The 27313-nt window shown below is 47.1% G+C and overlaps 1 protein-coding gene across 2 annotated transcripts in view; it reads right to left on the reverse strand.

Moving 5' to 3' along the window:
• Positions 1–27313, reverse strand: part of CFDP1 (craniofacial development protein 1) — a 62171-nt gene that overhangs the window by 5442 nt on the left and 29416 nt on the right. For both annotated transcript variants that reach the window (XM_032122029.1, XM_032122030.1), the window contains exon 6: positions 259–417. In XM_032122029.1, the coding sequence (XP_031977920.1) occupies positions 259–417 (159 nt within the window). The remainder of the gene's footprint in view (positions 1–258; positions 418–27313) is intronic.

Here is a 27313-nt window from a genome sequence, read left to right on the forward strand (position 1 = left end):
CACAAGCAGAAGACATGATAAAGCCAGACATTGGCTAGACTTAGAGAACTCACAAGGTTGTTAGCAGAAAGTGATAGGTGTTTGCAGACTTACCTGTCTCCCTGTGATGCTTACAGCAGCTACTGGCTTTATGTATCCCTAGAATAAACCCTTAAGAAATCCCATGGGTTTTTGAACTCTGTAGCCAGCAATGGGCTTCCCACATATAAAGGAAGTGGTGGGAAATCCTGGACTAATATTAGGTAAAGTCCCTCTTACCCGTCTTTCCCTCGGTTATGGATTGCCAGCTCCTCCACAATCCCCTCCTCCTCCTTGAAGTTCTCCCAGTCCAGTTTAGATTTCTCCAGTGTGCTCATCTTCTGCTTTTTGGCACCAATTTTCCCCAGGAGGCTACTCATACCGCTTGGCCTCTTCACCCTGACAGAGATTAGGGAGCAAATGTTGGTTAAATTCAGCGAGATGGCAATAAAAAACAGAGATGAGAAACATCATGGGCGAGAGTGGTGGCCTCGGTGGTGGTGAGCCACCGCCACCAAACAGGGGGCCATCAACCCCAGACAGCCTGCAGGCGGCAAGGTCATGTTTCCTGCAGATCCTGCTCTGCCGTTCCCCTGGAAGCAGCAGAGTTCATTACACACATATCTCAAGTGCTCGGTTTTTGTGAAAGGGCTTTTTCATTTATCTTCTTAAGGGAACAGAGAGCTTTCAGGCCAAAAGAGATCATTAAATCATCTAGTTTGACCCCTTGTATATACCAGGCCAAGCCATTCCACTGATCACCTCTGTGCTAAGTCTGGTTCTTTGTCTTCAGTTAAAGTGTTGTTTTCTGGAAGGCATCCAGCCTCAGTGCGTCACCACTGCTGACAACACATCTAGGAATTAACCATTTCATTGGTATTAATGCTTGATTTTCTCTAGCTTTAGGTTCTGGTTGCTGCTGCTTATTCTAAATCCAAGAACGTTTTGGTCTCCAGGGAAGTCTCATTAGTGACGTACTTGTCCACCACTAATGAACCCACATCTGAATTATTTTTATGCAAACAGATAGAGCTCCTTACGCCTCTCATTGAAATGCATTTTGTCCCAGACCATACGTCACTTCTAAGGTTTAGTCCCCCTGCTCATGTTTCAGTGCTGTCTGAAGATGGTAGCACAGAATTGCCTGTAGCCCCCACCCTTCTCCTGATCTGTTTCTGTCCAAGCATCACCTAAATCCTCTTAGCTGCACACTGAATCCCAGTGCATGTGCACTGTGATCCCATACTGTCTCCCGGGTCCCTGTTTGGCAGGAAGACCCCTTGGTCTTTCATCTCCTTGTTCTTAGAGAATTGAAATCCCACCCGCATGGTGGGGCCCCCTAATCTCCCCTTTAGGCTGGGAAATGCATACACAGGGACTCAGGTCAGCCGGGTTGCCCTCCAAGGAAGACAATTCTCAGGGATAGGAACCCGTAAAACAAACTTGTATTAACCCTTCTTAAACCCCCCCAGGAATGGGGGGCAAACAGCATCCCATTGAACTCGTGTTTACACACATTCCAGAGATAACTTCAGGTCTGCAGGGCCTTTGCCTCTGCAAGAAGCCAGAGAGGAAATGATTCTCGTTCCTGAGAGATGAAGGAATTTGGGAAGGGGGGCCCAAGGAAGGCAGCCAGGTGAGCATGGCAAATAGCTCTCCATCAGTGCTCTCTGAGCACACTCCTGCCCAGGGTTAGCCGTTCTTGGGAACGTATCCAAAGTTGTCCTTATCGGATCATTAGCATGGTTTATGCTTCCGTAATTTGCAAGCCTCTAAAGGAAAATAATTCTGCAGTTTATATGGAATTAAATCAAAGAAAATGACAACTCTGTAAGCCTCAGCCAGAAGACTCTCAGTGAAAGAATGACAGGCTAGAGTCACTTGGGGTTGCAGCTTCCTGACATAGATATATTTGGGATTAAGGACATCTTGGCAGGCTCCATAGCAACTGGACAAGGCTGCCTGCCCCTCCTCAATACTAGCCAGAGGAGCAGAAACGTCCTAGGACCTGGCCCTTTTATTTCCTTCAGTCCCTGCCCACAGCTGGAGCACCGGCCAACAGCCAGCAGTTTTTCACTCTGCAGGTACACAGAACAAGCTGGATGCTCTCTGATTCACCTTTATCCCCAAACATCTCATCAACATGTCTAGAGCCCTTCACACCATGATCACACAATAAAACCCTGATCCTTGCTCAGCCCCCAATTCTCCCTTACTTTTCAAGGCATGATGGCTCTAGGTATCCTTACCTGCAGGTAGCAGGAAAGTGGTGTAAGGGGGAAAAATAGGCAAAGATGTTCTCAGCACAAGATAAAATTGGAGAAACTTGGTTCCCACATTTGGCTATCCAGGACTATACAAGCCTTGCTCAACCACCAAACCCAGTATCAGATGCGTGTTCAAGATGTAAGGGAGTCAGAGGAGAGGAGATATGACAAAGAATAAGGACAAACCAAATAAAATGTTGGGCAAGCATCCCCCATGGCACTCCCTGCTGCGCAGCTGCCTGGAAAGCAGAGCCTGGTGGTCGTGCACAGCAGTTCCTTAGGCTGCACTGGGAGGCCTTAAAGATGCCCTGAAACAGATCTAGGGAAGTGCCATGGCTGATCCAGCTGGCAAAGCTCCTCTGCCCCAAGCCTGGCAGGCAGAAGGTGTTTAAATTAACACAAGGTATTCAATAACACATTTCTCTGAATACACTTAACTTTCCAGACACACTTGGGCTTAAGATTTTCCTACCTTTGAAGTGGGAAAAGCAGGGATGTAGAAATGAAGGGTGTTGTCCCTTGTCCCTAGATTTCTCCTAAATATTTTTTTGGGGCAAAAAAAAAAAGTTTTTTGGCCAATTACCCAAGAACCATCGCACCCATCCAAGGGCACCCACAGCTCATCTGCATCCACTGACCTTTCTGTGGGTGGAAGCCCACAGCCACTGTCAGTTGAAATACAGACAGGTCTGACTGCAAAGGACACAGCACACACCTGGAAAAATCCAACTGAAAGTTCTGGGATTTTTCCTGGCCGTTAGAGGAATCCCTGCCCTGCAGAGTGACAAGCAGGCTCAGGGGCAGGCTCACACATGCTGAGACTGATGCCTTTTTGGCTGAACCTTGAGCTGTTGGCTGCTGCCGGGGAAGAGCTGAGCTGGGACAGGGCTCAATCAGCCAAGCTGGGCTGCCGAACACGTCTCTGCATGAAACACAGACTGGGATGGGCTAACAGGCCACTGCTGTCCCCAAACCACAGTGGAGGATAGATGGGAGGGAAGGGAGCCAAAGGCAAGATGATTCATGGCCAGAGGTAGAAGAAGAGGTGGTGCTGGCTTCAGGGAGCAGGAGCTGCAAACTAGATGAGGGCTGCTCATCATGTATCTTTTCTCCCATGGCAATTCCTGGCACACATCCATCTGTAATGGTGCTCAAGGCCTCTGTATGTCCCCTTGGCCATGGATCTCAGGAATATAGCTTAAAACATATCACTCACCCCGCGTTTGAAGCTACAGGGTCTGGGCTATGATATGATCCTCCATCAAGAGCATCCACATAATCACAAGAATACTCACAAGTCAACAGTTCCTTCAAGGCAAGGGAACCTCACAAAAAAGGGCAGGCTATGTTGCACCCTTGTGTTGATGACTACTCCAGAAATATTATTATGCAATGTCAGCCCCATGCTGGAAACTGGCTCTGGGCTGGATAGCCTGGTTCTGCTCCTGTCCAGACAATTCTATGCTGCTGCAGCAGGACCAAGCTTGGGCCAGGCAAGGGGGCCAGGCACAGGCTGAAGGGACATGTTTGAGTCTGCTGCTGAGTCTTCACTCCATGCTGAGCCTTTTATCACCCTGAATAAATCCAGCAAACCTGGGGGTGGGAATTCCTATGCTTGTGCCAAAATGAAGCAAATGAGAAACATTAAAGTCCAATTAAAAACTTGCTTGGCCTTAAATGCCTCATCTGTTTAAAAAGCAAGTAAAGGGGCCTGATTAATTGCATTCAGTGCCAACAAGAGGAATTATTACCCTTTTTGTACTCGTTAAGGGTATCTGCTGTGGCATCTTTAATCACTAAGGCATTTAAAAGAGAGAAAGTAATTTGCTAAGACATAATGGATTCCAGGGATGAGGATCAGGACAATCGCCTATTTAGGACACAAAGACATGCTCTGAATTTTCACAATTAAAAAGCACAGCCAAAGTCTGCCCCTGAACCAGCAAAAAAAAAGTGCTGGGGAGCTCTGCCTTGGTGGGGGGGATTCCCCTGCACCATCTAATGTTGTCAGGACAAGGACTGTGCCTATGCCTCATCTGGCGTGGTCGTACACAGGGACAAGCAGCAAGCCATGGGGTCCCTTGCTGTCCCACCACAGGTGAACACGCTCTGTATCCCTGTCCTTAACAATGAGGCTTCCCCCCACATTTTGGTGCAAGTCTGCAGCCTGACCAGGAGCTTGGAGAATTGCTGCTATAGCAGTGATGAAGTGTCACTGCCACATGTAATCCCTGATGGCTTGTACCACAAAGGTCAGCAGCGTCTGGGAAATGCCTATCTGCTTAAAAGAGGTGGACTTCACCACAAGCTTTAGAAAATAATATTCCAGCAATTGGGAACACGGCTACAAAGGTCTCATAGTGCATCCCACCAGCCAAAGCAAGATGGCTTTCCTCTCCCACTCACCCAGAGACGGGTGCTCTGAAGGTCTCCTGACACCAATCCCACATGCACCAAAGCTTCAGTACTTCATCAGCCTTTCACTTATGTAAGTCTTCCCCAATGACTAGATTTCTTTGCTCAGCCTATGACTTGATATCTTCTTCCTAGTAGCTACTTAAGAACAGATCATTCCCTCACTTTTTTGCAGCAGCTTTTTATGTCTTTGAAAGCTTTTCATATTGCTCCCCCTCCAGCTTGCTCTTTCCTAGACTAAACAATCCCAGGTCCTTTCAAGCTTTTCTCATTCCTCGTGGTTTCCAGCCCTCTGACTGCTCTCACTGCTCTCCATCGACTCTCGGCTATTGGCCCATATACTCCCCAAACGCAGCATCCAAAATGGGAATAGCATGAGTGACGGATTTACCAGCACCGGGAGCGGGGGAATGCTTCAGATGCCTTGGGAAGCACGCAGCTCCTTACATGGCCCCCTATGACGTGTGCCTTTTTCACAACCATGTGACAGCAGTGACTCATGTTGAACCTGTGATTCACCAAGATATCTGTCTGCTCCACTGGTGCCAAGCCACTTCCTTCCTCCATCCATGCAGAACATTCCTGCTATCCAAAGGCAGAGCTCTGTGCTGCTCCTCCTGTTTGCCCTCACATTTCCCTTGACACAGCAGATCTCGGATGTCTTTGCAAATCAGCCTCTCCGATCCACAACAGCCATGCTGCAGCTGTTGAAGAGGAACACACTAGGGAAAGTACCTCCTGCCTTTGTGAAATACCTATGGAGACTATTTAGCAGCTGAACCAGCACCAGTTGCACAAAGATCAAGGTGACTGGCCAGAAGCAGGCAGGGACCAGCAGGGTCTGACTGCAGGAGCTGACAGATCACATCCAACACCAATGAACAAACTGAGCCCAAAGGACACTTAATGTTGGCCAAGGAGCCAGCAGCGTCCCCAGCTTTAGCCTGAGCTCCACCCTTGGGAATCTCAAACCCTCTGCTGCTCTGTTTCTGCTGGCTCCACAGACCACAGACCCTGGGCTGCTTCTCCATCCACCTTATAGTATCCTCCTGGTTGTGGATAACAGCTGCTGTAGCAGGAAGGCCCTGCTTCTATCATCTATCAATACTTTTAAGAAGTGCTCAATTTGTAAGAAGAAAACGCTGAACACAAAACAGGATATTACTGAGTCTTAGTTAACACTCCAGTGCTCCCTCATCCCTCTTCTTGTTATGCCACATTTTGTGGAAATAGTGTGAGCAAACACACAGAAGAGGATAGTCACTGATGTATGCAAATCACAAATGAGTTGCTTGTTTTCCCCCCACTAATGAAACCCAGCCCTCTGAGCCCCAATTAAACAGTGGCAAATAACCTGTTCTGCCAATGAGGGTCTTGTGACAAAGCAGCTGCTGCAAGACTTGGACCAAGAAAAGTATTTTTTTAGATTATGCTGATTCCACCAAGGCATCCTGCACACCTTGCAGCTATAGGGTAGAGGAGACAAGACAACAAAGTGGGGCAACTTCTCTGGCCTGACTGCAGGGTTTTGCACCTCCCAGAGCAGCGACAATTTAGTGCTTGACACTCCATCACATTCTAGCATCCATCCAAAACATCTGGTGACTCTCCAGGAGGCACTGAAGAGCAATCTTTCCTTCTGCAGAAATAAACATGGACTCACAGAGATGACATGATTCCATCAGTAGGAAATCTTGAAAGGCCAGGAAAGCCCCTGTACCGTCTGCCCCAGCCCCTGGAAGCAGATTATCAGAGATCACCTTTACCAATTAACATTTAAAAAGGCAGGTTACACCTACAACCTATAAAAATCCACTTTCAAGCAAGGTTCGGAACTCAGATGGATAGTTTTTGTTGCGTGTTAGATGATGAGACTACTGCAAGGGAGAGTGCATTTATGATGTCTGGCCGAAGAGGACAAGCAGGAGGCATCCATTCCCAGACCTCCAGTATGCCTGAATAGCTTTCCAGTGGCTTCAAGCAGAAGAACCCAACTCAAACATGCACTACAACACCAACCACTTCCCTGCTGGCTCCTTGCAGCGCTGAGCAGCATGTCAGATCCCACCACCAGGACAGGGAGCTGGCAAGTAAATGTCACCAAGTGCAGAAAGATGGCATCTCAGGCCTCGCAGCCTTTAAAGGACCATCCTGACCACCCAGCCTTGGCTCTCCCGCTGCCCCTCTCCTGCAGCCCTTCCTTCCTCACTGGAACTTGTGATACTTACTTGCAGCACAGCAATGGCAGCTCTGTTCCTGTCACCCCAAGTGCTTTGATGGCAGGGATTCAGGTGAGAAGCTTGCCCACTCAGCAAAGAGAGGATTTTGGACATAGTAGTATCTCTTCCTTCCACGATCTGCTGTAAAGCTGAATAGTTTCCTTAACTGCAGGAAATGGTTCTCATGCAAACTAACCACAGCTGGGCAACTGATGCAGCCAGTAAATATTTTCATTTTAATAAAGTGGAAGATTCCTGCCCAGAGCACCACAGATCACTTGCCCTGCTGTCCTTCCTTCTGCATGCAAGGGTGTGAGACTGCACAAGAAGGATGAATGCAGAGACCGGGGGTTGGCCCATGTGCCCACTCTGCTGTTCACTCCCAGACCATCTTCCTCAACAGAGGAGTGAAAACGGTGGCAGGGAACAAGAGGGGCACATGTCAGGAAGGCAAGCATGGTGCCATCTGCTCCTGAACGTCAGGATGGTCTGACTAGAGGGACCAGACAGCAGCAGAACGACAGTGCCCGGTATTGCCAGCGTGCAGAAACCTTCCCCAGAGTGATATAACAGGTCTTGTTCTTCAGAACCTAAAACTGACCAGCTCTTCTCACCCCTCACCCCACATAATCAGCCAAGGACAGAAAGTCTCCCAAGAAAAACCCAACTGCATTTCTACTTTCCCCTCCTGTCCCCTTCTTGGCCTTGTTTCCCAAACAGGCTCTCAGGTGGATGCAGAGAGCAGCCTGGCTTGTTCTCAGCTCTGCCTGTCACAACAGGTATTTAAAAAAGCAAACAAGAAAGCCTCCCTAACACCAAACAAACAAACATTGAAATCCCAGCTGGAAAAAAAAGCAAGCAAGGAGGAAATGAAGATAAAAGCAGGGTGGATGGTGCTGGAGAATTGGCGATGATCCTGTTTGGAGGGCACTGCCCAAGGCAGGCTCTCAGGGAGAGGACTGATGGATTCCCACCACCCAGCCAGGGCAGTGCAGCCCAAGGAAATCACTGCCAACCCAGTGGTGCCTGTCCATATGCTCCACTTGCTGAGCAGGTACCCAGCATTCACACCCTGAAGCACACACGAACTGAGCCAAGAACCTGCCTGAAGTGCTCTAGGAGTAGTGGGGACTTTTGATGCAGGGTTATATCATTGTGGTGAGGTCTGTCAAAGTTCCTGCACTCTGAAGAGCAACATGCATGAAACCACTGTGGAAAAGCAGCTATGTCTGGGACAAAACCCATTGTGTGGTGCTACAGGCCACAGCAAAGCAGGCAGCTGTGTCCAAAGGCAGTAAGAGATGCAAGTGCAGGAGGAAAATGGGAATTATCCCGCCTGTGATCCTGCTAGCAGACCAAGGCAGACTGACTTATGCTGCATGGAGGGCTTTGCTGACAGGAGTCAGTTCCTGGTGAAAATGCTCTGATTGCATCCCTGCAAAAGGAGGATGGTCTGACTGCAGCAGGACCAGCCTCAAGTACTTATAAGGAACAAGGAAATGGGGGTTTTAACTCGAGTTGATAGTGTGAGTTAACTTTTCTCAGGCTTTTGTTCACAGGCTTGCCAACTCAGGCTGACCCCAAGTTGCTTTGTCATCACTGCTTTTCCAATCACAAGAGCTAAGCCAAACCCCAGGTCCTTTCTGATTTCTAATGTCACCCCATTCTCCCTGAGACCTCAGACAGCCTCATGGTGGAGACCCCTACATGAACAGTGATGTTCACACCTTTCTTCTATTCACAGGAAGTCTTTGACACTGGATCCATTGAGTCAAGGAGCTAATCCTTGAGGAGGATCACAACTAAAGCATACTAGTGTTCAAATAGCAGTGTGACAGAGAGACAGCAGAGGAGGTGTAACCTCTCCAGAAGGGAGAGTGATAGCTCTCCTTCGCACAGCCAGGTTCTATGTTGAAAAGTTTAAGATGGGGATAAAAGGCACAGTCAGGCAAGGACAGCCAGACCACTCCACCCCAGCAATTGAAGCCTGGCTGAGATGATGCGTTTTCCATCAGCATGGAGACGCAAGGGCAGATGCAACAGAATAAAAGCCCACGTGATGTTGCCCTGGTGAGGGCTGCTGCAGGAGTAGCACAACTTGCCACGGGCACAGTTGATTCTGGATGTGTTTGTGTCTAAATATAGCCAGTGGGGGAACAAAGATTTGTCATGGGAAAAAACCATGTCACTCCCAATTCCCAGCAACAGCAGCACGCGATGGCCTGCTGAAGGGCAGTACTCCAGAATTCCAGGTTTATTGTTGGATTTGTTATTAATCGAGCACAGTGAGTTTAAGTGTGACTTCAGAAGTTGTGCAGTGCTGCTCTGGCAGAGTGCACTTCACCTTGAGGAGGGAAATAAGTGTCATGGAACTGGCTTTTGAACAGCAAAACTGATGCAGCAGTTGGTGAGGGGGCTTGCAGAGCACCATGCCATGGGCTGCCAGCAGAGAGAAATACTTCATCCTATCTTCATGTCATGGACTGTACTGGATAGGCCTTTCCAAAGTGCAAAGCTGGAAAAAGAGACCTAAGAGCTTCCTTGCTCCAAAACAGGAATGCACCCTATTCTCCAGTCCACTTCCCAAACTGGGGGACAACCTAGCAGTAAATAGACATAATATTGCACACATCAATACAATTATTCCAGGAATAAAACCAGTGTTGGGTCTCCATGTACAGTAAGAGGAAAACTTGCTGAGCAAGGAAGGGATGGGATGTTCCAGCTCAGGATGTCAGAGAGCAGCAGCAGTATCACAGGTGCACAGCTCTGCCAGAGCTGGCCTTTCCTCAGCCAGGTCCCATTCTGTGGCACCTAGGTCTGCATCCACTTCTCTGGAGGGCCTGGAGTCTCATTTTACAGGCTCTGGAGGATGTGCTCATTAAAAAGCACATCAGTTCTTGGGGAGCTGACTGGCTCAGGCAGAACCCCTGACCCTCAGGTTCCCTTATCAGCAGGAAGGGCTCATTAGGGATTGGACCAGGGTTTCCTGCTCAGGACCGAACCCTTTGTGTGAAGGGACTGCTGCCATGGAGAACCCACTTCCTAACAGCCAGAGGAAGCAAAATATTTCCCTTTGGCCTTTGAGATGAAGTTGCTATGGGGTGGATATCAACAAAATAAAGTTGCACTTGTGAAGCTGGGCAGCACTCAGCCATGCACAGGCTGTTACTGCAGGATAAAGGTACTCCCAGCAGCATCCCCGCCCGCCCCAGAGCCAGGGACAATTCAGAGCAGCATAAGGCCTCTCTGTACCAGTGTAACTGCAGCTGCCCTCCGGGCTGTACTGGCAGAACTATTTTAGCAAAAACAAAATCTCGCACCCTCCTAATCAGTATGGCATTGTGTGGAGCCCAGGGCTCGCTCTGGCTCCCCTCCAGCCTGAAGCACAGAGGCTGTTTCAGCAGCAGACTCTGCTAACGCACTTGCAGCAGGCCAGCCAATTATATTACAATATCCGTGCATAGAGTTCAACGGGAGCTTAACTGAAAGAGCTGTAGCATTCAAATGACTCCTGATACTATGAAGACGTTAAGGACTCCAGGCCAGCACTAACCAGCCCTGTCTGATGCTCGGCTGACGGGTAAGGACCTGTTACTTGGGCTTGGTCTACAGCTAAAGCTACGCCCCTGTTACACACAGCACTGCCACTGAGGCCAAATGCTGATGGAGCTGCCCCTTCCCAGCTGGAAGCTGCAGTCACTCCTCATGTGAGCTCTCCTCCACCCAGGGCATCCATGCAATACAAACCAGACCTGCTCCTGCCACTGAAGGACTACATACATGCACTAGAACTCACCAAACTGTTCCCACATGGACTAAATTGAATTTGCAAAGCACTGCTTGTATTAATTAATTTTATTGAAAAATCTCATGAATGCTCTTCATATATATTTTATGCTGTTTTTAAGTTCTTCAAACATTTAGGGATAATCAGTGTGTCAGTTTCAGATGGATTTTGTTACACCAGCACAGAACCAGTGCACTTCCCCACTCCAAGGTGATGGGCTAGATTTAATCTTGTATGTTAGTGCTGCCACTGAGAGTGGCAAGAAATGCCACACTCTGTGTGGGAAATGTGCAGGGGTGGGGGAGGAAGGTGTCCTGCTTCTACCATTTTCACTTCTGACCCAATGGACAGAAATCAGCAGAAATATACACATATGCAAGCTGCCAGTGAGCTTACACTCTTACGTGGCTGTGAGGCATCTCACACCCCAACAGCAGGTAAGAGCAAAAAATAAAAGTGAGAGAGCACGATGTGTTTGGCACTCAGGTCCAACAGGTTGGTGACCTGAAAGATGTCAGAAGCTACTGCAGGCAGTGTCTGTGCACTTGCTGGGCTCCAACTTGGGTCACACGCTGGAGCATTTTAGAGTAACACCCTGCATTACGCCCATATTTAGCCATGGAAATAAGTGTGACTTGACTTTCAAACACTTGCAGCTCTCACTGACTTCACTGGGTTCAGTTGAGACGTTTCAAATAAAAGAGTAACGAGCACAACTCTGGGCTGGGATCAAGCACAGGCCATTTTTATCTTAAAAGGCATTTGTTTGAGAACATTCAGAGCTGCTAGAACCAACAGCACTGAAGTTATTTCACCATGCAACCTTAAAAATGTTGACAGCTTTGTCTGCAAAATGACATGGATTAATTGGTGACCAATCCTTAAAAAAAGAATAGCTAGAAAAAAACTGCTGGCAAACAGAGGAGAAATTCTTCCTCTCTTCAGAGGCTCACTCCTTCCTCCTTTGTCTAACAGCAGATCTTTTGTTCAAGACTTCAGCTGCAAGCAGCCCCGAGGTACGCAGGGAATGTCTTGGTTATGATGAGCTCTCCACACTGGTGCACAGACTTAGTTTCAATCAACAGAGAAACCACTCCAAATCAGGCCTAAGAAGTCCTGCTAATGGAATTGTTCCAGTGCTAAAGGGATTTCAAAGTGAATGAGTGTGGATGGCGGAGCAGCTGGTGCGACTCCCAGGTTGCTCTTTACAGCGCAGTGTGCCATGCAAGGAGGATCCAACACCCTAACCATCCTTGAGAAAACAACCTCCAGTGCCCCCCCAGCAATGCAGAGCCCCTGGGTCTGTCCCTGTGGCTCCTAGACAGCCTTAGTGTTTAGTTCTGGTTAGCTTCCCACTGTATCAGATCAAAATGAGGTATTTGATCAAAATGAGGTGAGAATGGCAGGACAGAGGCAGGGAGGGACCCCCCTCCTAGCCCAGCAATTAATCTGACAGCTTGAAGAATAGATATGATTAAAACAAATACACCGCCTTCCATTGGTAAATGTTCACAAAGCTCAGCAGCCTAGGAGAGGCGAAAGTTCCCAGGAAATTAAGTGAGGGTGAAGGAGAATCAGGACTGCATACCACAAATGCACCATTACAACGAGCAACAAGCTAGAGCCCAGTGGAGTGGTTGCTTTGGAGTGTTGTGCAAGTTAACCAACAGGATAAATATAATACATTATCTTCCAGTGGAAAGCCTGGCCTGGCAGCATGTGGGACTTTGGGGAACCATAAATGTTTGGGCACTGCTACAAGCAGCCATAAAACAAAAATGAGGGTTTGATCACATTTAATTGCTTTTGGGAAGGGTAATATCACTGGGGGATCCATCACAATTACGTTCTCCTGTTCCAGCGCAGATTAAGAGCTGGCCCAATGATCCAGATCAAAGAGGGTATTTCGGGGGTAAGGAAAGAAGAGAAATACCCTAAAAGCTTTAAAGATGTTTGCCATATAAAATATGGTGTCCAGCTAGGAGAGAACGGACAATAGAAAGTCAATTGATGAAAGAATGTACTCTTCTTCTCAACAACAACTTTCTCAGTTATTTCAACAACTTTCTAAGGCTACAGAAAAGCTTAGTAACAAACCAGAGGACAGTGCAGAGCCCAAAATGTATGTAAGAGGAGATACTAAGATTATCCTCTGTTTTTCTTCCAGGGCTTGACTGAAGTGTTTTACATGTCTGAGCTGGCAAGGCCACCTCCCAGTGCCTTTCAACTTTGGCAGCACTCACTTAGAAGAGCTGCCCTTCCTCTTCCCAGGGACCCACCTCACTGGAAATAGATTTCAAGTCCCCAGAGGAAGAAAATGGAAACAGCTGACTTCTCCCAGCCACAAGCTCAGTTGTCACCTTCCTGCTGGAGGCAGGCAGAGGGCTCCCAAACAGATTTTGCAGCTAATATCCACCTACCAAAATCTGCTCAGAAAGCCAAAGCTCTCCTTGAGCATGGGGACTGCAACCCGGCAAGGCTCCCACTACCTCCAGCAGCCTCATGCAGAGGGGCTGGCAGGGCCAGGGCTTTCATGACACATCATCTCTGGAATTCGAGTGTCCCACAGCCTCTGCTTGGTACAATGCCAGAGCTGTTTCTCAAATCCTGCATGACCTACCAGCTGTTGAGGCAAACCAGCAAGGCACACATTACCCAGAGAGGAGACAAGATCAGTGGACTGCTGATGAATGATGAACAGACTAATGCTTCACAAAACACACTCCACGCTCTTGGTTGGAGGGAACAGGTTCAGCTCCCTGGCTTCCCTAGAGGAGCCTGCATGATCCCAGGAAGGCCTTTAGTGCCCTTCTAGCAAGACCTTTGCCTCAGGAGACAGAGAGCTATGCAGCAGCGCTGAGCAAGGCAGGCAGGTTGCCAGCTGAGGACTCAAACTCCTTCAGGGAACTGTAACAGTTACGTGGTAAATGCATTAACCACGGGAACAGCTTCCCAAAGGATGTGGTGGATCCCAAATTGTAAGTCTTTCCATTGTGAGTGGATGCCTCTTTCAGAAATGCAGACTGTAGTTCAACCACAAGTGCTTGCAGGGAGCTCTCAGGAAAATGCCACGAGCCCAGAGAAGGCAGGGGCTCAGACAGGGCACCCGGGCAGGCACTTTGAACCCTCAAGCAACTAACCTACAAGATTCCTGCCCTTTGCACTATGCCATGGAAATTCAAGGCTTTTCTTGGCTATGCTCCTTTTCCATGTCTCTGTCCAGCCCAGTTTTCAGCTGTTTCTGTGATCTGCTTCAGGACAGCTAAATTTCCTTTGACCCAACTTACTGAGCAATCCTCTGAATCTTGTCACCCTCTCAAGCCGGTTTTATTTCCTTGTTTTTCAATTACAATCAGATCTCCTAGTGAAAGATTTTCTGCCTCATAGCTTGAGATTCTGTTCCCCCAGCACCAATTTCTTGGCAAAACTCGAAGATAAGGACTAGTGAAAGCCTTCACAGCATGCAGCACCCAATGACCCACACTGCTAGAGTCAGGTCACTCACCATTCTGCCTACTCTCAGTTCCTGGAGAGCAGTCCTTGGCAAGAGAGAGAAGAGACTGAATCTCACTCATAGCGTAACTCCTCATTTTCTTTAACTTCATCTGTGACAACTGTACCAAGGCTGTCGCACTCTGCCTAGGAGCCGCCTCAGGATCCCCTGACACTGGTACTGCAGTGTGCTCACTGATGTTAAACACCCAGTTATGTCTGTATTCTGTGTCCTCTCCTGTCAAACCAGATGCCTCAAGCTTCTCAAAACGTTTGGTGGTTTCCAGTGGAGAATCTGCTTGTGAACAATTCTGATGCACTTCAAAGGCTACTGTTAGCAAAAAGGGAGAAAAATACGGGAAGGGGAGAGGAGGGAAGGGAGGGGAGAAGGAGATGCTTTGCCCTGCTCCAGACTTTGTGCTACTGGGCTCTCTAGCACCAGGACGAGGCTCTTCAAATAGCCAGGTACAAGGAGGTCATGCTGAACCTCCCAGGAGACCAGGAAGAAGCAGGAAGCTTTCTGCACAAACAAAAAAAACCTCCCTTATCTGCCTCAATCACAGTAGTATTTGGACAAAGCGTTCTTGCCTGTATCTGGACTGTAATCTGGTGTTTCAGCAGGGCTGTTCTCAGGTCTCCAGCAACATTTAGCTGATCCACATGTAGCCTGGTGGAAGGTGTTATTCTACCATACATAAAGTTCCTCCTTTTCTTATCTCTTGGCTTTTGAGTTTCTAGTTCTCTTCAGGGTCTATAATCAGGGATTTGAGTTTATTTATAACCAATAAGAAGTCACAGCCTCCTCCATGATATCTAAGCTACAGCACTTCTTCTATGACTCTTTTCCTTCCATTCACAAACTTAAACCACTTCCACGAGCAGAAAAGGCAAAGCAAGGTAAAGTCTTGCCAAGGGAAGAAGCTCTCCCATTACTCTCACCCAAGAAAGTGGCACGAAGGGAAAAAGACCAGAAGGGATGGCTCACATCCCTGGGTCATGGCAGAGAGCTGGAAAAGGCTCATCTCCAGGAGGATAGAGTGCCAGCACTTCTTTTATTAACTCAGCCAGCAGCTGCAGAATTTAAGCTTTATTAAAAGCCTATTTTTCCCTTGCTGCTGCAAAGGAAACCAACTCCCTCCTCTCCCCTCCCAAATAAAAGGCCAAAGTCTGCAGACAGACATCCTGTAATGTCACCTTAGAAAGAGGTGGCAACCTGACTCATCTTAGTGGAACATGCATGGAGCAGCTTTACTTCAGGTTACAACAAATGAAATACATTGCTCCCACTGCTGATCCTTGCTTTGAGGCTTTATTATGAGCAATCCAACAAACCTCCAATATTCTCTGATTGCAAGTGCAAAAAAGGAAAGGCAGGGAAAACAGGCGGGCTGGATTTTGATGCTCTAGGCATCCAAAGTCTCCCACTTTGCGGCACTGATGCATGCAGGGGCCCTCTCTCCTACAGACACATGCTGCGTGATAGGTCAAAAAGAAACCATTTACACAACCTTCCTATGACACATTTTAATATAACACAAAGAAGAGATTGCGTTATTTGTCAGGTCAGAACAACAAGAGATGGCGAGCACTGAACTTACTAACCACTTACTAAATATTGTTCTCCAATGGCTATTCTAAGCCTACCTCAATTTATAGATTAATCTGCTGGATCAGTAATCTAGGCTATTTGATGATTAGCATTTAGAAGTACATATTTCTGGGAAGGCTGAAAATGTGCTTGCGATTTACAAAATTACTGCAGGGTCTCTAGTGGATTATTTGTCAGAAGCAGGTGTTCAGCCTTAGCCACATTCTCCCTTCTCTCCCCACATCCAGGTTTAATATCAGCAATGAAATACCAACTGTTCCTGAAGCATTTACTCTAAAACAGCAAAGCAAGTGTGAGTGTTGTCCCCCTTCCCATTTCTAGCCTGCTGCCACACAATGTTAAGGCTTTAGGATGATGTATATCAACCAACTGGGGTGTGGGGGGAAACGGGACCGGAAAGCATCCAAGTAATCTGTGTGCTCCGCACACCCTGGGGAGAGTTCCCAAAGCCTGCCATGACAAGGAACATTCCTCCCCTGCATCGATGCTCGTGGAGGAGGATGGTGCCAGCTGAACAAAACAGATTTGAAGAGGGAAAGAGCCAGTCTGCCTCTGTTTGCAGCTAGCCCCTCCTTTTGCCCAGCCCTTTCTGACTCTGGCCCCAAGCTGCTGCTATCTTTCAGGCTTGGGTTGGGATTTCCTCTGGAGCCTGTCACCAGAGCTCTTTAAAATGGCAGTTGGAACCCTCGCTAAACACCAGACTAACCATCCTTCCTCAAACACTGAGTGCATGGCCTCCAAAACCCTCCTGAAGCCTGCAGTGTCTGCAAAGGCAGTAAGCAGTGCTTCAGCTGGCTCTCAGCGTGGCCCATTTCATAACACAAAAGGAAACTCAAATCCCTCAGGGCTCAGATTTTTTCCAAACTGGGTAAACACACGCAAACACACATTATTTGCATGCACAGCAACTGGGACAAAGGATCTGTGGCCAGGTAGGTATCTAACTGGTGGTCCAGGCATGTGGTAACATGTGTGCAATCCTAGTAATCTTGAGCTAAAAGAGACTTATCTCTAGACTGACTCTGTGCTGCTTCCAAGTCTTGCTTTGAGATTAAAAAGCAGCCTTTGTTGTTTGGAATATTACCATATTAGAAAAAAACCCACCCCTGCTCAGCTCCCCACCCCAAAGGTTTCGTTTGTAACCCAAAACATCAGCGCCTTAATAACAGAAGGTCAAAGCCCTCCAGTCATTAGGCAGATTATATTTAAGAGCCCTATGTGCAGCTGATCAGAGGCTTACTCCTTAAAGGATTGAAATGGCAAGCCAGCGCACCTCAGCAAGCAATCTTGTTTAATAGTCAATTAGCAGAGATGTGCTCTTCTGAGCTAAAGATCACTGCAGACAAAAAAAAGAAATGCACCACCGTCAGCTATTCCTCCATTTCTGCTATTATATCAAGCCAGCTGGTCTGCTCTTTCTTTAGCTGGTAAGGCCGGGATGCAGTTACAAGTCACACAGCAGTTTTATTCCAACCAGGATGGTCACATTCTTGAAAATAAACAATTTTTTTAGACTAGAAGGGGGGCTGGATAGACTGAGAAGTCAATAGCAAAACTCCAACTTTTTCAATACAAAGTCTTGTCTCTGAGCATGTAACTAAACTAGGGCAAGATACAATCCTCCAGCAGTGACTCCCCTTGTAGCTCCAGATACCTAAACCCCACATGGCAGTGCCATACATCTGGGAGGAGGAAGATCTAACTAAAGGCAGATTTGCATAGTGTTGATTTATTAGTACCCACCAAATTACAGCAAGGGCAGGCCACCTACATCCAGCCACATGTTGGCAACAAGAAGTGCTGCAAACCAGAGCACACACCCAAGTTCCACAGGCACATGGACATCAGTGTAACCAAGAGCACATGGGAACTCTTCTCTAGAGCTGCCAGCTCCAGCATTCAAAAGCGCAGTCAGCCTCCACACCCCCTCCAGCTGACGTTTGCTTGAAGCCAGGCATTGCAGAAAAGAAGAAAATCAGAAGCAGCAATAATTTGCCTCCTAGTTCACTACCCTACCTTAAGCCAGCCAGAGTGACTATCCTTTCCTTCCAGCCATTAGAGGCAGAAACATTATTTTCCTTGCTCCAAAGCAGAGATTCTCACCTGATCACTTTCCCTCAAGACTTGAGCTTTAGAAGGAAAATTTGCCAAGTATTTGCAGACTTGGCATTTCATTCAAAGGTAGCATCACCCCCCTCCCACAATCAGTCAAATGTGACACTGGGTGACTCAATTTGCAACAAGAGGCTTGTGCTGGTTGGTTAAGAGTAGAGCAGAGCCATTATCTAGAACCCAGTCTGGAGACTCTGATGGAAAGCTTTATGCCACCAAATCAGTGCTCTTCACAGAGTTCCTTTCTTAAGAGTTTCAGCAGAAAGACTGAAGGGTTAAACTGCTCATGGACTCTGAATGACCATGTTGTGGCCACAGACCATGTGAATGACCCTCTAAAATCCTCTGTGCTGGAGAAGGTGAAGTGCAATATCATGCTACAGAAAAACACAGTTACTACTGCAACCTTCCAGGCAGCAGCAAGAGCAGGGTATGAAATCTGTCCATACTGGCCCAGAACCATGGAATTTTCAGAAAAACACTCTTCTCATGCAACGTGAAAAACTCACAGACATAGCAGACAGTCAGTATGAAGGCACATCAAATTAGGGTTCCTCCTTGCTTGTGGGTTACCACAAACATCTCTGCAGGCTGACACCTAACCTGGGGACTCCAATTTACTCTCCTGCTTTAAAGAACAGGAAGAACACAAAGATGCCCAAAGCCTGATAGCCAGGCTGGTGACAATGTGCAGAGAGAAACTGAAGCTTACTTTCTGCTCTTATCATTGCCATGCTGACTCTGTACAGAGGGAACAAAAACAAAGCAAGACTGCCTGAATGACCTTTCTCAGCAGCAGAGTTTAAACAAGACCAATTCTGAATGGCAAAAGACTCTGAAGTTGCCACTAGGGACGATCATTTTTCACAGTATACCCTTGCCTGAATGCAGCAACAGGAATAAATTCTGATGGAAGAAAAACTGACAGCTTTTTCCATTTAAATATATGCCTAAAGGCACCACTTAGAAGCGGGATTCTTAGGTTATGAACAAAAACCCCCTTTGGTTTTCTTCTCCCTCACAGCAAAATCCTATAGGAGCATCTCCCAGGTGGGGTGATGCTTACCTGAACAGACCCTGCTGTGCTCAACTCCACAGAGAACAGAGCAGATGGGAAAGTCTGCACTGGTACAGTCCCAAGTAGCAGCTTCAGAAGGCAAGTGTTTATTTTACCTCTTTCCTCTCCTTTGAGTTAAGGCTGGCTTCCCTGCTCACTTCCTAACCTTGCACATTTGGTTGAGATGAAGGTGGGAAGCAGCAAGCACTTTTTTCAAACTCAGGAGCAACAAAGGATGGCTGAGGCATGAGCACATGAGCAGAGGGGCCAAAGTTACAGGTGATGGTGGTTTGTAACAGGAAAGATGACCTGGAGGTATTAACTCTCAGGGTTAAAGCACCACAAGGAATGATAGTGCACTTCAGAAGAGGACAGACACAACCTCTCAGTCCTCTGCGGGTGTGAGGCACACCCTGCAACTTGGGGAAGAAAACAGAAGTACACAGAGATGAAGTCACACAGCAAACTCAGAGGCAGAGCCAATGTGTATTGGCTCCTAGCAATGCCTGGCTACCAGGGTCACCTCCTCTTCACCTTGCACTTCTTTCCTTTGGATTGTACACTACCTGTATGTGCAGCTTGGCTGAAAAAGCCTGGCTGTGCTGTGGAAGTGCTGGTAACTCAGCTGTGTGTCTAATCCAGATCAGGGATTTTCCTCGCTGTGCCATGATTCCTTTGCTTTTTTAGCTTATCCAGTTGTAAACCTCAGGGCTTGAAGGCCAGATAAGACAAATAACAAAGGGCACTTTTAGCTGCAGGGTTTCCCCCAGGCCTTCACCCTGCACAGCGAGGTGGCACCCAGAGCCACATGGAAAACCCAAGCTGGTTTGGGGCACACCAGCAGCAGGAGGCACAGATTTACTCTGCTTCCCCAAAGCAGCATTGTGCCTGGGCTGCTCAGCATCTCCACTGCTCTCCAGACATGCTGTCTTTGCCTCACGTCCTCCTCATCCACATCGTGCATCTGGTGATACAAAGGGTGCTGGGTCTGGTGTGCCCAGCTCTCCTCCACATCCCCAAGCCTATGGATCATGAAGTCAGGGTTTTCTATGTCCAGTTAAGCTACTAAAAAAAGAAAAAGCCCCGAGACACTGGGTAAGTCTGTTACGCCACACACAACCTGCTCACCATCAAATCCTCTTCAAGCAACTTCATCACTTGTTTCAACCTGCTGACATAATGATGAATGGCTGGCAGGAGGACGTTAAACATGGTTTCAGGCTGCTCTTGAGATGGTTGTGTGGGAACAGCTCACACCCCTCTCCTGAGCACACGCTGGGGCGAGTGCAGTCTGTACTACTCATTTCTGAGATCATGCAGCTACAGCAAGGGGAGCATCTTTGTTGCTGCCACATGTGTCTGCCTTAAAGGGGATATGAAAGCTGCTGGCTTTGTTTTACACTGGGACCCATGCCTTTCAGCCCCTTCCCACAGTTTTAAATACAGACAGCTGGAAGACCTTCTCCAAACTCTTTTTTCCTTGCTTCTTTCTTTGAGTTTAGGACAAGGTTAATCTGGTCCTCCCTGATTTTGCCAGATAATTTTCTGGAGATCCCAAGGATGATTATTAATTGAAGGGCTGGAGCATCACAAGGCTAATGAAGAGGTCCTTTTCCCAAAAAGCGTTTGATAGTCAGCAGAGAAAGCAAAAGCAAGAGACTACAGGAATCTCTTGGTGCTTCTTGCATTACATCCTCCCCTTTGTTGTTCATATTTAAAGCATGCAAAGCCCCATATATTTAATTGCCTGTACGTTGCTTGGTCTCCTGCATTGCAAGCAAGGCTATGTCATGAGAACTGCAGCACAGCACATCCTTACCCATCAATTTTGGGAAAAAGGGCTGGGCTGTGGTAAGCAGTAGACCGAGAGGAACATTGTTTTATTCCCTGTAGGACCTCCACATGCTTCCCTACCCCCACACCATTTAGAGGAAGCAGCAGGGAAAAAAGGAGCATATTGGACACTTCAGTTTTTGGTCTTTTTCATACCTGCAAATACAAGTTTCTTATTAAAAGATAAAGAAAAACCCTTTCATCCTCTACATCCCGACCTAATCTTTAAATACCCAGTGAAATATAAGTAATTGAGAGATGCCTTTAGCAGCTGTGGGCTCAGTCATCCCTTTCATGTACGTAGGCAGAAGATGACTAGGACTAAGGGTTGCTTAACTTAAAACTGGCATAGTGTGATCGCTGTGCCTGGCAATGAATATTAAAAGCAATGACAAGATTGACATTATCTAGCTGCACTGTAGCTTCTACTTTTTTTTCCATTTAAATGCTCCATTCCTCAGTTCTTACTGCAAGGATCTGAGTCAGGAAAATACAGCTCAGGCTGACAACTTCCAGAAGTGCCTGCTAAAGCCCAGCTTGTAGTGTGCCAAACTTAAGACACTTAAAAGAGCTCAGCTTACAAAGCAACACAATTTCCTGAGAACAAACATGAATAAAAACACTCCTTGTGTGTCATGTGCTGTGCACACATTTGAGGTTTCAAAGAGGCACCCCTTGATTTCTTTTTCTAAATGTTGGGCAACGTTGCTAAGTCCTTCTTCACCTTCACAACCATTTCTGTTCTCTCCGAAGTGACTGCAGAGAGGCAGTAACGAACTGGAGCTCTCCCACATGCTCCAGGGACCACGTTAGCTACAGTTTCTGCTCCCAGCCATGACAGATGTTTTCCTGAATGTGTAGAATTCATTTTTTTCCCCTAAAGAAATGCCTTAAAAGCTGCTAAGTGGCTCTAACTGAATGAGTGGTGGTTAAACAAGGGCATAAGACAGAACAAGCAAGTTGCCAAAATGCTTTCTCTCTTTAAATAGGAGAAAGCATCAGTGCTTGCACAGACTTGCTCCAACGCCCAAATTGCTCACACCACGAATATGTACCTTATTTCTAGCTTCAGCTTTCAGCCACTGCTTACAGCTGCTTCTTGGTGGGCTGGGTTAAAGAGCACCTCCTTCAACTGAGAATTACATCCTTGTGCCGAAAACTACTGGCTAAGGTCAAGTCATGATTCCTCCTACCCCAAAAGCTGTACTGGTTAATCAGAGCTATCACATGATCCAAAAACTCATGTTATATTTTGTAGTGGAGGTGGGAGCTGTTTCCAAGCAACAGGGCTAAAACCTTGGGCTGCCCAAGGTCACAGAGGATATCTCTGCTGAGGAGCACACTTCTGCACTTCTGCAGCTGCTGCCTTGAACTCCACAGAAAGCATACAAAGCCTCCTGGGGGATCCCCTCATATGTTAAACATGGGCCAGCTGGTTCCTCTGCAGCTGTAGAACAAACCTAAGCATAGCTCTGCCATGGGCTGACAGCCCCACCTATTCTGCAGCAAGGATGAAGGCAGCAACAGCAGTGGTTGGGTCTCCATGGCAGAGATGTTTTCCTCCAGCTCGCTGGCTTTCCCCTCTCCACTATTCTAACCCCACAGTGATGCACAAGCATTGCTGCCAGGCTGGTCCCACACTGCCATCAAGCATTGCTCTGGACTCACCTCTTCAGGCTGCTCACAGTATCAATTCGATCACTACAACTCCATGAGGGGCAGGGACCCAATTCTTGCTACCTCTTTCCCCTCTCCCTGTCCTTCAAAGGAAAGAGACACTGCTATCAGTCAGCTACGAGCAGTGTTTTCATCAGCAGATGTTCTCCTTGAGCATCTTGTCATCACAGTTTGTCCTCTTAAATCTTTCTGAATTTACAAGATGCTGCTGAAAGCTGGTGGTCAAGAGCTCGCACAGCAAAATCGAGCCCAGCGTGGCCACTTTGTTAAGTAGTTTGATTGTACATGGAAAAAGGTATAAAAGCCCTGCACAGGGCATAAACAAGCTGGCTGTACATAATGGACATTGTTAGGTGTCTGAATAGGTCACTGACTCAAAGGAAAGTTCAGCTCCACAATGCAGGTCTTGAGCTCTGAATACAAGTAGAAAGCATCCCTGTGCACTCACACCCCATGCATTCAGCGCAGCTGGATCTTTTTGTATTTCTCACTGTCCGTTTCCTCCTGAATTTCCCTAGTTTCCTTCCATTCGTATTATGAGCCTTTGTTCTTTCTCTGCCCTCTTCCTCCTTCTATTTTGAAGTGTACAGATGGAGTCTAAGGGTAGGGAAGCAAGCAGAGTCACAGCATACTAGAAAAACAACTTTCGCAGCTTAGTAAAAATAGGATAAACCAACTCTAGCACTGTATGGAAGCAGTGACCCCTGTTGCAAGAGACAGAACCCTGCCAAACTGCAGCTACAAAACTTTTGTTTGTTAAGAAGTTAAAAATAGGGTCCTTCCTAGAATTAATTTCATCCTAGCATTTGTTAGTTGTTCAACCCTTGCACATGAGGCTTTGCACCAGGACACTCATCATCCATCATGGTGGATGGACATGTAGTGATAGGACAAGGGAAAATGGCTCTAAACTGAAAGAAAGGAGGTTTAGATTAGTCCCAAAGAAGAAATCTCTCACTGTAAGGGTGGAAAGGCATTGGCACAGCTTGCCTTGAGAAATTGTGGATGTCCTATCTCTGAAAGTGTTCAAGGCCAGGTTGGATGGGGCATGGAGGAACCTGGGCTAGTGGAAGAAGGGGGGTGGCAGGGGGGTGGAATGAGATGATCCTTTTAAGATCCCTTACAACTCAAACCATTCTAGGATTCTAAGAATGTTCTTCTTCCCATCAACAGGTCTTGAAGCATGACAAGCATTTGTGCAGTACAGTTCAACTTTGAATATGGCTTAATTGAGACATCCTGAGCAACAAATCCAAGTGTTCCTACAGTCTCCCAGCACAGGAGGAAGGAATTTGCACAGTGACAGCCTGGGTTTGGGTCTGACACCAACGGGCCTCTCCTTTGGACTCAGACAAGTCACAGATTGCCCACGAACAAGATGAATTCAGTGAGAGGCACCTGCTGTGAAGAACAAACCCAGAAGCGGGGTCACTGATGTACAGCTGAGAGGTAAAAGCTGAGAAAGGTTCTCACCTCTAAGGACAGAGCCAGGAAAGTGCTGAAAATACCTACAGAAGTTGTCTAGTTGTTACCAGTATCACTTTGTTCCAGGTTTCACAATTAGGAGCACCCCCCACTGAGATCCAAGACACCCTGTGATCTCAGGGGCTGTTCTGGGACCAGGATGTGTCCTGCCCCAACAGAGCAATGCAGACAAGCTTCATATGCTTTCTAAAAGTTTTCTACAGCCTTTCCTTCCAAATATTTTTCAAAGACAACCTGCATGCATTAAAACCATCATCAGGACTTCTGCAGCACTTGAGACTAGCAGAGCTGTCAGCTCTTTCAGGGATAATAATCACCTGTCAAAAATGCAGATCAGACTGGAAAAGAAATAAGGGTTAAAAGGAAAAGCATCAATAAGTACCTTGAGCTGGAGTCAAGGCAATCAAGAGACTGAATGCAGCTGCTTTGGTAAGTATCTCTTAATTCAACATGTTCCTCCTCTAGTGCAGGGGCCTTAGGGTAACTCCACAGTAGTTTTGTGCCTGTGGCTTTAAATTTGCTAATAAATAGTCTATGCACTCATGCACATGATGGATGTGGGGGAGGGAGAAAAGAGAAAGATTTTAGATTACAGCAAAACCAGCATTTGTCACTTGCTTTAGTTGGTGTGAGAGGCTGATTCCAGGCTCTTGGACTAAGGAAGAATATTTTCTGTTCCATTCCTAATGTGCTTGGCTGCCTTATGTCAAAACCTGTTTTAAATCCATTAATGAAATTAGGCTGAGTCTACATAACTTCTTAATACTCCAGTGGAAAAAGGGCACTTTGGGCATATTTCCGAGAACAACAGGCATCCAAAATTCCCACCACTGTCACATGAAGCACCGCTCTCTGGCCAGCTTCCTCCTCAAACTTTCTCCCTGGAACATCACCCAAGTTGTTACTGGTTGCTTTATGGAGAACACAAGAACTTGATGAGATTTGCTTTTCTCTTTGTAGTGGCACCTCAGTACCGGCTCCTCCAGCATTGCTGCCATGTTGGCATTCAGGTTCATACACAGTGGTGAGATCCCACTCAGACACATGGATCAGGTTTTGACACCCATCTGCTCTGAGGTCACAAGTGGATCTGCTCCAGCTAGTAAGGGTAATGGGAATGACAAGGAAGTCTTTTTGCTCCTGTGCTGCCCTGTGCCTGCTCTAAAGAGACCCACCCAGCACCACAACCATGCCCCCTCTCCTCAAGAGAGGATGAGCTGAAAGCCTTCAAGGACAGGAGCCACTGTTGGTAGAGATATGGTCTGTGCCTAGGAGAGAGCCTTTCTCCAGAGATCTGGAGAAGAGATGCCAAATGCTTCTTACAGAAAAATGAGAATTATTCCAGCACGTGAAAAGAAAGTCCTCTTCTCCAGAGTGTTAAGGCACTAGTAGATTACATTTTTTAAAAAACTAAGTTAAAGGACACAGCAACAGTTAATAAAATGGGCAGCAGTATTTTTTGGCAGAAGTAATTTAAGGCTAACCTCCTGTTCCATGAACAGTGGCAGCCTAAATGGGAAGGATCGCTGAGTCAGCTTTTGCTTTGGACTTTACAATGTGCTCTATGTTTTCCAGCAGGCTCTAATCTACTCGGGAAAGCTGAAGTGGGGGGAAGAGGGCAAACATAAGAGGTTTGAAGAAATGTGGAAAGAAATATATGGAATTCAAGTCTCTGTTTAATTAAAAAGCTGAAGAAAATGGTATCATTATGTCTCCGAATGAGTTCTGACTGCAAAGACCACAGGCACCAGCAGCTGCATGTATGTGACTCCTGAGATGCTGCGCTGGTACACGAACTATTTATTCTTGCAACTCTATGCAACAGCACATGATAATCCTAATAACCTAATATTAGGTTATCCTAATAGTAACCTTAACACACATACACACAGAACAGCTTTTAAAATAGGAGATAGTGCAAGTAAGCTGTTGTCCAAAGGGCCTGGTTTATCCAGGACCTTGCCTCTACCACTGCCCTAGAGCACACACCTAAGAGAAGAAAGTATAAAATGGTCCTTCCTTGGTCCATGTTTCCTGCCTTGAGAAAACAAGCTCTTTTTGGAAAGATTAAGTTCTTTAACTAAGAATGAAGTTCCTTCACAATTTAAATCTATCTGTGTCTTCCATGACACTGGCTCCAGCACTCAGCTGTTGCAGGGCTGTTTCAGCATGTGATGCTGGCAGTCAGGCTAGTTTCAGCTAAGTGCACTGAAATAGCTCAGCAAAAAGATCCAACGACCATGGATGTGAGAGAAATAGGGGAACACAACAGCCAGTGGCCAGATCATCTGGCTGACGCGGCAGGAGCCTAAGCCTGAAAGACGTGTCATGCAAAGGACCACGCTGTTAACAGTATCTTTTGCAAGTAGCCATGAAAAGCTTTTATATTTAAATAAAGGACTTGGCAGAGAAAAATCACTTCCTCTCATTTACTCTCTCCACATTGAGTGAAACTTCAATTGAATTAAGAGACTGGGTTGCTATTCCCCTCCCTGTCCCCTGTAGCCTCTCAGTGGTGTTTGCTTTTTACATGAAGATAGTTATCCTAAATTTTTATAAGCTTGCTTTTCCTTTACCAACTAACCATGCTGAGGTACTCAAACTCTACAGGGCAGAGTGTACACAACTGCCATGCACACTAACTCACGACAGTGTGCTCCCAGGATGCTCCCTGATGCATCAGGTGCTGAGATCCCTCTGGCACAGTACAAAAGGGGAGTCCCCTCCTGCACAGCCCTACCTTGCCCAGAGGAGTCCCAGTTGTGCTGGGATGCTCTCTGCTACCCCTCATCAACAGCTATCCCTTTGTTTTGAAGGTTTCTTGTAGCAAGAGCTACATTCTATATTGGAACAGCCTGCAAAAATTAAATAAGGAGTTACTACTAGTTATATTGTAGACAATACTTATTACAACCAGTTAATGTGAAAGCCAGAAAATATCCTACAGCCAGCTCCTCACCTTCACAGCAGCAGGGGAGGGAGCAGGGCTGCAGTGCCCAAAGTGTCAGACCTCTGCTCACTGCTGTGCAGCCAGCCTGGGAGCCTCAACAGGCACTGCCCAGCAAATCCCACTCAGAGAGAGCTGATTAGACCACGCACAGGAAAGCACAAAGCCAGCTCAGATCTGAAAGCAGCACAGATCATCCTGCACAAAGCTACGCTTTGGTAGCAAGCCCTCTGAGAACCGGCAGGTACACTCTGTGTGGAGCCAGCTCAGGAGTCCCCAGGCCTCTTACAATTTATTCACAAGCTGTGATGGGGAAGAGGCAACTGCACACGCCGGGACCCCAGTGTGTCTGACTGTGTATTAGCTCCACACATGGCTCAAAGTCCTAAAGG

The sequence above is a fragment of the Corvus moneduloides genome, chromosome 12 (genome assembly GCF_009650955.1).
Source record: "Corvus moneduloides isolate bCorMon1 chromosome 12, bCorMon1.pri, whole genome shotgun sequence".
In the NCBI taxonomy this organism is placed as follows: Eukaryota; Metazoa; Chordata; class Aves; order Passeriformes; family Corvidae; genus Corvus; species Corvus moneduloides.